General features: G+C 40.4%; 1 protein-coding gene across 2 annotated transcripts in view; it reads left to right on the forward strand.

The window, feature by feature from the left end:
- LOC139617792 (cytohesin-3) overlaps nt 1–13,545 on the forward strand; it is a 37,980-nt gene that overhangs the window by 19,379 nt on the left and 5,056 nt on the right. For both annotated transcript variants that reach the window (XM_071473725.1, XM_071473724.1), the window contains exons 2-10: nt 4,181–4,263; nt 4,839–4,903; nt 5,837–5,903; nt 6,061–6,179; nt 6,640–6,720; nt 7,752–7,864; nt 9,033–9,181; nt 9,753–9,864; nt 13,130–13,206. In XM_071473725.1, coding sequence (XP_071329826.1) covers nt 4,181–4,263; nt 4,839–4,903; nt 5,837–5,903; nt 6,061–6,179; nt 6,640–6,720; nt 7,752–7,864; nt 9,033–9,181; nt 9,753–9,864; nt 13,130–13,206 — 866 coding nt within the window. The remainder of the gene's footprint in view (nt 1–4,180; nt 4,264–4,838; nt 4,904–5,836; nt 5,904–6,060; nt 6,180–6,639; nt 6,721–7,751; nt 7,865–9,032; nt 9,182–9,752; nt 9,865–13,129; nt 13,207–13,545) is intronic.

Below are 13,545 nucleotides of genomic sequence, written 5' to 3' on the forward strand. Positions count from 1 at the left end.
TATCATGCATAATGCATCAGAAGTCCAGTCTCGGCTGTACGGTAGTAGTTGCCCTCACAATGATATCAGATTACTCTGCGTTTTCCACATTGCTACAAAACATACACAGTGGGGGAATTGTTACCCAAAACAGATTTTGTCTGCTCAGACAATTTATCCCATTCTCCGGTCCAGTCGAGCTTTCTCAGCCAGAGTAGGAGGGATGGAGAAGTGTTTTGCGCATTACAGACGTAGGTTGCCTGCAGGGTCTCTTTGCTCCACAATTACTGCTTTATGAGGCTGCTTAACTGAAGCCAAGAAAAGAGAGCAACAGCGGCAGAGAGTGTGAAGATGTCTGGTGGGCTGGTATCTGCTCCTACATCACTCTTGAGTCTTTTCCTTTCTTTGCTATTTGGCATTGAGTTCATCCCTTTGTGTCCTTGTTTCTCTGACACACTCTTTCAAACTTTTTTTTCCTTTTTATCCTCTTCAACTTCACAGACCCTTCACCAAGGGTCCATTATTACAAACTCATGCAGTGATAACAGCAAGACATTTTTTTCAAACATAATTTTTTTGGATAGGACAGTATAAAGGTTGACAGGAAACAAGGGAAGAAAGAGTGGGCTATGACGCACAACACAGGAGACGTGCTCCCGAACCATTAAGGGGCCAGTATGCTCCATCTGAAGTGCCTGTCCCATGGTTGGATGGCTTCAGAGAACCCCTCCCCAATACTTTTCTCATGTCAAAATGGGGGGCTCCTGTGTCTGACACTTTCTGTAACTTTCCAAAAACCACAAGCCGACAATGATGCCTGCATCCCACCAGCTCCCGTGTTTCATTTGTTGCCCCAGTGTGGCCCTTTCTTGAGAGTTTGTTTTGTCACCTACAGTTTCCAAGGTTCAACATAAACCTTTAAATTATTTTTTGCATCTTTCCCCAGAATTATAATGTATGTTTCTAGAAATTAATTACATACAAATCCAAAGTAGGAAAAGATGATTAAATCTTTCCAAATGTAATGTCCAGTTTCACTGTGAAGCCGATGACACACAGTTCTACCAGTGGCCAGTCCAACAAATCTGCGGTCATTGCACTTGGTCCCCCTGCAAAAAGAACTCAAATCATGGAAAATCTAGGTCAGCTAACATCCTATGTTAAGTCCGCAGGCAAAAATCTTGGTTTAATCTTTGATCAGGACCTGTGTTTTGAACCCAAGGTAAAGGAGGTTGTGCAGTCATATTTTTATCATTTCAGAAATATAGCCACTGTTGAGTCTTTAATTTCAGCCACAGATCTGGAGAAACTCATCAATGCTTTTATTTCCCTCCACCTTGACTACTGTAACTCCCTGTATACCTGTCTCAGTCAGAAATCAGTTCACCACCTTCAGTCGTTCAAAATGCTGCAGTGAAATGTGTTCATATAATGGCCGCCCAATTAATTTAAGGATTGATTTAAAATTATTTTAATTACTTTTAAGGCCAGACTTGGGCTTGCCCCTCCCTATAATTTCTGAGCTTTTGTTCCCCTATAAGCCAGGAAGCGGTGTGAGATCATCTGTTAATGCATTGCTGACCATTTCAAGGTCTAGGTTTAAAACTGAAAGGGACAGGGCCCTTGCTGTCAGGGCCCTTAAACTTTGGAACAAGCTGCCAGAGGTGATCAGACTCACAGTCAGCCATTCATTTTATGTCATTTCCTAAGACACATTTTATATAATAAGAATTTTTTTTTATTGTGTGATGTCTATTAAATTTCATTTATATTTTACTTTGATTTGTTTGTATGTTTTATATTGACTGTTGTGAAGCACATCAAGTACAAATCAAGTCTTATAAAGTCTTATATAAATATATATATATAAAGTTATTTTAAAAAGTCATTCTAAGCTCCATATATTTAGATATATTTCATATATACTCCTTTCTCTGTGTTTTTATTTCTTCTTTTGTTTAGTCTTGCAGAAGTTTGTTGCTCATCTCTCTCTCACACAGTTAAAAAAAACATCTACACCCATCTGGATCCCTGCTCTTTTGACTGGCTGCTTGTCTGTGATAACATGAGCTCTGTGCCCTCAGAATGTAATAACCTAATGGTCCATGGTGCCTCTGTCACTTTGTCTTACAGAGCAAGACGGGGGACAGGGATTGATTCAGAGTGTGTGTGAGAGAGATACAGCAGATAGATAAAGAGGAGAGGAAATAACTTTACTTTTCTGTTTCCGTTATTTACAGTCAGGGAGAGAAAAAAAAAAAAGTCTGAATTGCAAAGCTGCTTAGTGGTACGATTCAGTTGGGGGATTTGAATCTGCTCTCACCCCCACTTCAAGCACTGGGGTGGAGGCGGACAAAGAGAGAGATAGAGGGGGAGTGTGTTCATGTGTATGTGTGTGAGAGAGCGCGTAGGAGAAGCACAATCTGGTATAGCTCCATGTGAAAATGACCTACTTCCTGTCAGCTTGCTCTCAAATGGATTGCCGTTTTCTGATGTGTGGAGGAAAGAGGGGGAGGTCCTCTGAGGGGTCTGGGGGAGAGCTTGACGTGGCATGGGTAAATGAAGGATAAGTAGGTGGCTCTGGGGACCCTCAGTGTAGAATAAAATAAATGTCATGTGTGTGAAGTGTAAATTCAGTATGCACACAGTGTATACACATGCTGTGTATACCGTGTACTCACCTGTGCATACAGTGTCTGTCAGCTCATGCAGTAAAACATGCATGCTGCGTGATGTGCAGCTCTCTCTCTGCAGTGTTAATTACCCCAAATGAGGCCTCGACAAGAGTGGAGTATCAGAAAGCCAATATTTGAGGGGGCTGGCCTCGCCAGATGCTCAGTGGTCTCTCTGTGTGTGTTTATGTGTCAAACACACAGGATGTTCTTTATGGAAGTCATCTGTTTTCAAGAGGGAAGTTTTTGTGGTTTTAATTTGGTTTGAGGGAAAATTCTCATGAGAATCTTCTTCCTCATATGTGGCTTTTGTGTTCTAACACCTGCTGTATGTTCTGTGCACATTACGCTGTATACACTCAGTGGCCACTTTATCAGGTACACCTGCACAATTTAATGCAATTCAGTACAGCTGTTCTGCCGTAAAATCTATTGTCATAAAGTTGTTCATTCACTTGCAAACAGTCCAATATAATGTAGTCCAGTACAACACTAGCTACAAATATGATATTAATAATGGATATATAATTATATATAATATAATAATAAATGAATACATTTCCATCAATGTCACTGAAAAGTGAATGTTATGGGCCATGTAAAGATAGGTGTTAAGGCAGTGCTGATGTATTGCACTTTTCTATTACTTCGCTGATAAACTACACAAGACATAAAACAAACTGAAAACAAATAAAGACAGAAGATAAAAATCCCTCCTTATCTGACATAAAGGAAAGGAGTCATTTATAGTGATGAACACAGAATTATCGCCTCAATTGCACCTCCCCTCAGCTTTATGGAGCTTAGCTGTCTCATTCGTAAATTTTCTGTTTTGGTTTACTTTCACCCCTCTTGGTGTTGAAAACAGCCACATAAACTCATTGAACACTACCTGCTCACTATCAAACACCAGACAGACACAGTCTAGCTGGTGAACATAATGGAGTATTTAGCAGCTAAAAAGCCAGATTTCCCTCAGGAGTTGGTAGAGGCCAAAACAGAACTAAAAGAGAGTGAATCCATTTGCCAGGTTGTCCCCAAGATGTCAATAAAAAACATAGAACTTTCACTTCTTCCACAACTTCAGTCTAAATTTCATAATTTTCTGCCTTTGCCCTGTGTTTTTCTGGCATCCTTTTTATTTTGTAAGCATGGACATTCAACTATATCCTCCCCAGTGGTGTGTACGCTGCCTTGTTTGACAGGTCAAATCAGATATGCACAGCTTGTAGAATGAAAGGCCACAAATATGGCCCTTCTCTTTGTAATGCACTGTATTTAATCCTAGGTTTCAAAATGAAATGGCACTTCTGTCTGTCAGTCTATTAATTTAGGTCATGAATAATGTCTTTAGGTTGGATTCATTAAACAGGTATGCACTGTCAAGCTTAATCCCTGTGACTCTGACTGGCTGGTCGGAAGGTGAATTAATTTAATCCATCCTCACAACCCTGCCCCTCTTTCTCTTTCTCTCTCTCTCGCTCTCTCACACATGCTCTTTCATTTTGCCTTCTCTCTGTATTTTCCAGTACCTGAGGACCTGTCTTTGGAGGAAAGAGATGAGCTGTCGAACATACGACGCAGGAAAAAAGAGCTTCTGGATGATATTGAAGTGAGTGCGATCCATGAATTATGTTTTATTTGTTTCAGTGGTGGAAAGTTATGGTAAAAAGGGCTGGTCAGTATTATCAAATTGTTCTAAATTAGTTATTCTGGGCAAACTGTCAATCAATATAAGTTAATAAAGATTTTGCATGTTTTTTGCAAGACTCATTTGTTGTAATACTGAACAATTACATATTTGCATTGGACATTAGCTTGATTAATGTATTTGATTTGTGATTTCTTTTGCAAAAACCTGCCATATTATAATATGTCCAAATGACTCCCATCAGAGTCTTCCTGTTGCCTCCCAACTGTCTACCGTCTAATGAAGGCAGAAATGGCCATGAGGACAATCCTATTGTATTGATGTTAACAGCCCTACTGTAACTGGAATCATCAGGATGCTCTTTTCTATTAAATGTTATGTAACCATCAAATTAGACAGTAGTTATTTGTTACTTCAGAGGTGCAGCTGTATCCATGCTGTCCTCCCCTGTCTGTCTTTTTATTAGCAGTTATAAAACACAATTTTAAGTATATGGAATAAATGACTGACTCGTCTATCTGTTTTTCTCTCTGCAGCGGCTGAAGTTTGAGATCGCAGAGGTAATGACTGAGATCGAGCAGCTAACCTGTGTGGGGGAGAGGTGAGCTTCTTCAGGTTTCACATGTTTCACGTGTGTTGCATGTCTTTTTCTGGAAATAGCTAAATTGTTCAATGTTTTTGCTTATGTCATTCATCATTTAGTTTGTAAAGTGCTGCAAAATAAAATACTTAATGCTGTTTTGCAGACCACATGGTGACATGACTTAAATAATGAATGAAATATCTGATTTTGTGTTGATTAATTTTCTGTCAATTGACGGATCAATGAAGTGACTAACTGTTTCAGGTCTAGTTCATTCTTTATTTTTCCTCCTCAGACGCACAGTTGCTTCTGCCGTGAGCCTCACACCTGTTATTGTGCGTGTACGTTTGTGTGTGCGTGTGTTAATCCTCTTTTGTTTGAGGAGTGACGCGGGACAGCCCCTCGACTAAACATTAGCCAAACAGTCTGTATTCAGAGGCTTTCATTCGATTGGTTGATGAGGTGGAGTGAGGCCTGTGCTGTGTGTCAGGGTGTGTGTGTGTGTGTGTGTGTGTGTGTGTGTGTGTGTGTTTGTCTCAGGTGCAGCTGGCAAAGGGGCTTGGGCTATTTTGGGCATACAGGAAACATTGGGAGCATGCACAGACATACAAAGCTGGAGATTTCTCTGTGGGTTGCATACAAAATGAGTTTTGAAGAATAACATTGAAGTGGGAAATATTCCTCCAATGGCTGTAGGTTTGGTTAGAATGAAGGGAGTAATGCGGCACACTTGATACAAAATCACATGCAATTATGTTTAAGGTGTTTTTACAGATTAATTCCACTGTACACTCATTACAGAGTAATAAATAAACAAAGTCCTGCCACATCCTGGACGAACCCATCACAAACTGACCCACTGAACAAACACAGCAGCCTGGGGATAACACCACACCCTTAACTGTCATATGATGGATGTTCCTGTGTTTTGTTTTGTTTTTTTTACTGCAGCAAAACCACGCAAAGAAACAAACAGATTGCCATGGGGAGGAAAAAGTTCAACATGGACCCTAAAAAGGTCAGGCCAAAACTGTTGCTGTTGAGTTATGCTGTTATAATTTGATTGGGCTTCTTGAATGAAAATTTTAAATATCTCCCAGCCATTCATCAGGGCAATTAAAACAGACAAAACTAGGTAACTGAAGTGAAAGTGTGTACTCTTTTTTTTTAAACAGGGGATCCAGTTTCTTTTGGAGAATGATCTTCTCCAGAACACCCCAGAGGACATTGCACAGTTCCTCTACAAAGGCGAGGGGCTCAACAAAACAGTCATTGGGGACTACTTAGGAGAACGGTGAGCTCTCCAGTTTTCCCTCTGTTTTCCTTTCACCTTTCTCTTTCCTCTGCGCATCTCTGTCAGATCTGCAATGAATGTGCTCAGACGTGGGAATAAAGCCTCAGGAAATTGGTGGTCTGGATTTATGGAGCAGAGCAGCGATAGGAGACAGTTTCAGTGAAATAACTGAGCGGACATGTGGTTCTTATCGAAAGAAAATCAAGGGGGATGGTACTATTAAAACAACAGGGATTTAATGCTGCCTGGCTTGGCCAACACAGTGACTGTCTGTCACAAACTGGTGCTATGACATGGCCACAGGATTTTAGTCTCCAACTTGACCCCCAAAACATGTGAATCTGTCACTCTACCCTGCAGCGTATTTCCAGATGATTTCAGATCAGTGTCTGTTTTCATTTCGAAAGAGTGTCAGTAAAAAAAAAAAAAACGTGTGACATGTGTCCCTCCTCTCCTTCAGGGATGACTTTAACATCAAGGTCCTCCAGGCATTTGTGGAGCTTCATGAGTTTGCAGACCTCAACCTTGTACAAGCCTTAAGGTGAGTTAAAAACCAAAAACAGCACTGTGCTTAAAAAAACGGCCAGGGGCCGAAGGTGTGGTTGTGTTCCTACAGGTCCTGGTGAGAAGATGTAACACTATCCAGACCGTCCGGTTTGAGTAGAGTAAGCAGAGTTTAAATGCTTATCAGTTATCATAACACAGCTCTGGAAAGTTGTCTTGGCTTCAGTAGTTGTCTGTCTTGACAGTTGCAAGGTAAAGAGTAGAGTAACACTTACCCATGATATTACAGAGTAATCTACCAGAAATTGGCTTGATTTACACATATTTGATTGGCTAACACACTGAGCTGATGGATGACATTGCATTGTGCTGCGTCAAAAATCGATCCAAGTTAAACTCTTTGCAGCAACTCTCTGTATAGACATAAATCAGAGGCTGCATTTTTTTTCATGCAATGCTAACATCAGTCTGAATACAGTTTAGGCCGGAATTTTTGCCTCCCCTAAGATACATGTAAACATCTCTGAGTCTACACTGAGAAGGGTGTTATGGGCAACCACAGGTTACCGAGACTCGTAGAAGAGGACACAGAGGAGGAAGAGGCACACCTAAATCTTAACAATGTGACAAGCAAATCTGCTTGTTAGCTGAGTGTTTTATCTTACTCTCATCTGAAATGGAAAAGAAAAAACTTATTAAAAAAGTTATAAGTTATGCAAAATATCCGTACAAGTATAAAAGAAACAGCCCTGCAAACATCCTAGAACTATACTTGCCCGATGAGTATGTTCCAGCATTTACTCATATCTATGCTGTTTTGTTCTGAGGAGTATCCTGTTAAAGGTAAAATGTTCTTGTTGATGTTAGCACAAATAAACTGCTCAGTGGTGTTTTTTTAATGTTCATAATGTCTAAAAACTCTCTAAGTAAGCTGTCTTCATTTATTCCATTGGAGGCATTTGGTAGGGTTTGTAAGTTACACTGAATATCCATATACTGTTATATACATTTTCATCAGTATTTCACAACATGTCATTATATTTTTTTTCTCTCTTCCTGCTGTTGCAGGCAATTTCTGTGGAGCTTCAGACTTCCTGGCGAAGCCCAGAAGATTGATCGTATGATGGAGGCGTTTGCCTCCAGGTACTGCCAATGCAATCCTGGCGTCTTCCAGTCCACAGGTACTACACAAACACACACACTACACACACACTTAAGCAGATTTATGAGTCAGACTGAGCCAGACAGTCCAGGACAGAAGACATGGGCCAGCCAGACCACCTCAGCCTCAGATCAATGCTTCTGACTGTCTGTCTTCCTTCATTAGACAGCTAGAGATGTACAAATCTTTAGCATGTGGCCGCAGCTCTGGAGAATATGATCACTGTCTGACTACATAGATATCCACTTTCAGAGAATGTGTTTGAGGTTTATTCTCGTATTCTCAGTCGGAACTTGACTGGACCGTCATTCTGTTTTCCGCTGTAGTTTGCAGCTTGCCCACTAATCACACTGTAATCAGTATTCGTGTCTCCAGCCGTGATAATGAAATTGATCACCGGTCAATAGTTGTTAGTGCTGTCTTGGGCAGTCTCACGTTGTCTGCTGCTCCTGTGTGAACTGAGGGAGCTTTGAGGACACAGGTGACAGCTCAGGTCATGAATATTGATGTGGTGCAGTGGAGACACACCCAGACTTAGTTATTGGTCATCTCTCAGAACTGGTCCGCTCAGGGCCGTAAATTACAGCGCAGGGGATGTTGACTGGGGCAGTTAGTGTGTGGATGGATGAGGTGGAGGATGGTTCCCAGGAGTTATGATACAGAGTCACGGTAGTGCTGGATCATGGACGTGTGTGTGTGTGTGTGTCTGTGTGTGTTTATGACTGCAGGAACACTCTGACTTCAGTGCAACATGGCCTCGGAGTGTGACGTGTGTGTGTTCCAGAAAATGGGGCTTTTTGTTGATTAAATTCTGTTTTTTATTAGACAGAGTCCTAAATTTGGTTGTAGGAAAATCTATTGATGGATTGCTATCAAATTAATCACAAAGCAGTGCTGCTGTTATATCAATACCATTATAATGAATGAGTTGAATACCCACCATACATGGCCTATGTTATATCCTTTCACATTTTGGATTTAGTTTGGATTTGAGGAAGAGATCTTAGAATCTTGGTATTATTTTAACAATGATTCATATGTCACTAGGAGATCAATAGTTTTAATCATCTCCTGACAAATCCGTAACCCCCAAGCAAGTAAGAAAATGTCTTTACACACACACACAGATACAGGCCTGTGCTGTATTTTACGTTTCCCAGTTACACTCTTTGTAATCACCTCTACAGACACCTGCTATGTCCTATCATTTGCCATCATTATGCTGAACACCAGCCTGCACAATCCCAACGTCAGAGACAAGCCCCCCGTGGAGCGCTTCATCTCCATGAACAGAGGGATCAATGAGGGGGGAGACCTCCCAGAGGAGCTACTCAGGGTGAGAGCTCTGACTTTATTAGTTTGTTATGTTTGACCAATGTGTCCATTGTAGTCCTGGTTTGAAGCACTGTGTTAGTAAAACATATGTAAATGCAACTTTGACAATTAAAAGTCTAAAGTACGGCTGTTTTTATGATTTAGCACGCAACTATAGGAAGTTTTTCCACTGTGCAGAGGACCTGACTTTGACTCACTAATTAAGTCATTGCAGCTCAGCAGAATGAGATTTGATACTGATGCTAATGATCTTTCATGATCTCTCAAAGAAGAAGCAAAAATCTACCCACATCCTGTAGGCTGACAAAGTGCCCTTGGCTTCATTTAAAAAAAAAAAAAAAAAAATGAAAACAACACCTTATTAAAGACTCTCCCAGCTCCTGGAGTTGTTGAGGTATGAATCATTGTCTGTCACTTTCCGACACAGAAATAGAATCTGTCACTGTCGTGTTTAATGCACCGTTAATCTGAAGACTGGGTTGAATGTTTGGAGATGAAGGGAGTTGTGTTAATGCGAACCAATTTCTTTTCTGTTCAACAATGTTTCCCAACTTTTCTCCCTCTTTCTGCAGAATCTATACGACAGCATCAAGAGCGAACCCTTTAAGATCCCAGAGGATGATGGGAATGACCTGACGCACACGTTCTTCAACCCAGACAGAGAAGGCTGGCTGCTCAAATTAGGTTAGTGTGCATCCCTGCACATTCCCCTGCTGAGGGAATGCAAAAAATCCTGGATGACTTTATTTGGTTGCTCTTGCGTTTTTTTCTCTCTACAACTGTGGCTTTATTCTCACAGTGGAGCGAGAACTTAAATGGCAGGAGGGAGGTTGAGCAACACGGTCACTCATGTTCTCTCACACACATGGTTCTATTTTATAAGTCTCAAAAAACTGTAAAACTTAAGTACATCCTGCAAAAGATAAGTAGCTCTAGATAAAGGATGAAGGGACATGTGTTTAAGGCCTGGCACTAGCAAACAATTTGAATTCATTGTCTGTAGTATGTGCAAGGTACACACATTCTCACTACATGATCTTAAATACGATATTTGTTTATTAATTATTGCATAACCAATTCTGGATTTTTGTGGCCGATATTCACATATGAGAGTTTTTAAAAAATCACATAACATAAATAAACAGACTGAGATAGATACTGAGCAAGACATTTAACAGTTGAAAAGTAAACTTGTCTGTCCTCTGGTTGGCAAACTATGTAACAACATGGCAACCATGTTTCTAAAATTCCTCAAACATATGTTTGGCATTTCTGTAAAGCCAGAGTGAGAAACAGTGTGTGTGTGGTTTTGTGCGTATGCATTGTTTACACATCTGGCCCCAGACTTGTGAAAACCATTAGACTGTATTGTAATGTAGTTTGGGAAGGAACACACACCTTAATCATTTCATCTGTACGTGTTGGTGTGTGTGGGCATGTGTGTGTGCCAGGGATCTGTTGTGTATGCTTTCCCAATGACGTAATACAGTTATTGGTCTTTTTCTACTCCATTCTGCCACATGTTTCTGTTTGTTTACATGTGTTTTTGATTTGGACCTCGCTCCACCGCTCCGCAGTTCACACCACATAAAACACGTTTTTTCCTGCTGCTCCAGCAGTCCTCACATACCAAGGCAGTATCTTCTCACCTTTTTAAGTTCTTTTAATTATTTACTTTGCAGTTTTAGGTTGATTTATAACTGAATATAAAACTGTGTAGTATACTGGATATTGTTTGTCAAAGGTTAAAGATCAAACTCACAGTAGGTGATTAGGTTTATTACTACGTTTACACACACACACACACACACACACAGTTGTGCACACACCTGGCTTTGACCTGCACATTCCTCAAACTCTGTGTAACGTCTCTGTAGTCTCATCAAACTCTGTGAGTACGAATGCAAATAGCCCCATTGTGGCTCACAGACCTAACATGATTACATTTTAGTACGGTTCCTCCCCGGAGCCATTTCCCGCACCAGTTCTCACTATAATATTTCTAATTTGACTCTCTAAAAATAAACCCTGGAGGATGTGAAGACATAAATGCCTTTTTTAGCATATCTCTCTCTATGTTGAGCGGAAATTTGGCCACACTAATTCAATAGCCAGAGTCTATTGAAATATAAGGAAACTCAGAGCTTTTGTAATTATGTGTGGCCCATATAATCTGATGTGAGGCACCACAAAAACAGGAAGGAAATGCTGCAGTAAAAAATATTGTGACCTTAAGGGATGCTTAATATAGAGAGGAACTAATCAGGAGTGTTAGGTCAAAGCACACACACACAAACACATATTTGAGAAATCATCAGAAATTGCTTGTACATGCTTATGTGCACATCTTCATGCCTGGACTCTGCAAGTGTGTGCTTATGCTTGTATATGCATTTAAGTGTGCCTTTCTCATAGCCTTTATGCACACACCATACACGCGTCTCCCACCAGGAGAGCTTCCTCAGTGTCCGCGCTTCACATCTCTGAAGCAAGTGGTGTTTTCCTTCAACACGAGGCTCTGCAGTCACTGCCAGAGGCTGAATTCTGCTTCAAACCAACGTGTTGGACATTTGCGCTCGTGCTGCCTTTGCTTTTTTTGGATGTAGTTTGCACAAGTTAACACGTGAGGTGGTGAACTTGCTCTGGGGTTTGGAGTGTGTGTGTGTGTGTGTGTGTGTGTGTGTGTGTGTGTGCGCATGTGTTTCTTCAGGGGTGCTTTTGGTGCCACGTTAGGTTCATATCAAGAGCTCTTTGCTCCCTTCTCCTGGGAGCCAATGAGGTTTTATCCTGTTGCCTTTAAAAATGAATGGGCACAGTCAGTAATAATTTATCAGCTGTATGAGTCATCATTTAACTAAGCTCAAAGTTAGGGGGGTGGTGGGTGGGGGGTTGGGTGGGGGGTTGGGGTGGGGGTGGGAGGGGGTGGGGGGTGGGGGGGGTGTCATGGTGATTTTAATCACATACTCAGTTTGCTTCAGTTTTCTTCTAACTGGCTCATCTGCATTTTTCCAGAATGTCAAAATAAATTTCTCTTTATCACATTTAAACATTACATCTGCATTTTTCCAGAATGTCAAAATAAATTTCTCTTTATCACATTTAAACATTACATTTAAAGCCCTACACCACACTGGGAGCAATAGAGCGCATTAAACCAAACATGAGGTACAGCCGGACAATAAATAATCTGATGAAATGATCAGATAAAAACACTCAAAGTTCAGAACATGTATTCAGAAATAGTTTATACATTTTTGCTTTTGACTAAATTGCATTACATTTTTTTTAAATCAGAAAAACAATCCAGAACATCTCATGTAGGTTTTTAGAGGAAACTCATAGGGAGAAAAAATATCATAAAATCCTGACAACAAAAGAAACATCAACGCAGTCTAAAGATGCTGATCAGAAAATTCTCAGGAGCTACAAAGCACTAACATACAGCCAGGCTGTATCAGAACAGTATATTCTCATTGACTTTACATGTAGCACTGAAAACCAGAATGACTGTTATAAACTTCAAATCGGACAAACACACTAATCAACCTTTCAATGGCATGTACTTCATTTAACTTTAGGTATTTATGGATGTGTTTAATTGTCACATGGTGGTATCATGTGGTTGATGACAAGCAGCCTTTCTTACTTAGGAAATTGAATTACAGCAGTCAACTGACAAATGTCTAGAATCAATAATGTAAAATGCATGCATGGTCTTTTTCCACTGAGTCATTTCTCCGAAGAAAGGAGTCCTGACTTTGCAGCAAATATTCATATGATATCACTATATAATATTATTATAATTCACATGAGACTAAGAACGCACAGAGGATGTGGGTCAGCGTCATTAATGAGTGTCATATCCCTGCTGTTTTTCCTGATGGGAGACAGTCAGTCTGTCACTGTGGTCTTTGTGTCACTTCCTTTCTCCTCTTTCTCTTCCTGTCAGGGGGCCGAGTGAAAACCTGGAAGAGAAGGTGGTTCATTCTGACAGACAACTGCCTCTACTACTTCGAATATACAACAGTGAGTCTCACACCAAGATGATTGATGGGATTGTAACAAATAACAAATACAAAATACAAACACAAAACAAAATGATGATGTTGATTTTTTTTTTTAATGGTTTTATGTACTTTTTTATTTTCACTTTCCAAAATGAAATGCACATTGCTAACATTTACTTTTTAACTTTGAGTGATTTTAAAGGTACACATTGGTCCTCTTATATATGAAAAGTTGAATTTATCTGTAATAAAATGCTCCCTTGCACACTTCAGTGCACTCAGGGGTTTTGCAGCTACAGCCTGACTTGGACTGGTATGGCCAGTAGCATGTGGTGGCTGATGTTAGCAAACGTTAGAT

The sequence above is a fragment of the Trachinotus anak genome, unplaced genomic scaffold (assembly GCF_046630095.1).
Source record: "Trachinotus anak isolate AG129_WGS33_773 ecotype Australia unplaced genomic scaffold, CSIRO_AGI_Tana_v1 ptg000003l, whole genome shotgun sequence".
Taxonomy (NCBI): Eukaryota; Metazoa; Chordata; class Actinopteri; order Carangiformes; family Carangidae; genus Trachinotus; species Trachinotus anak.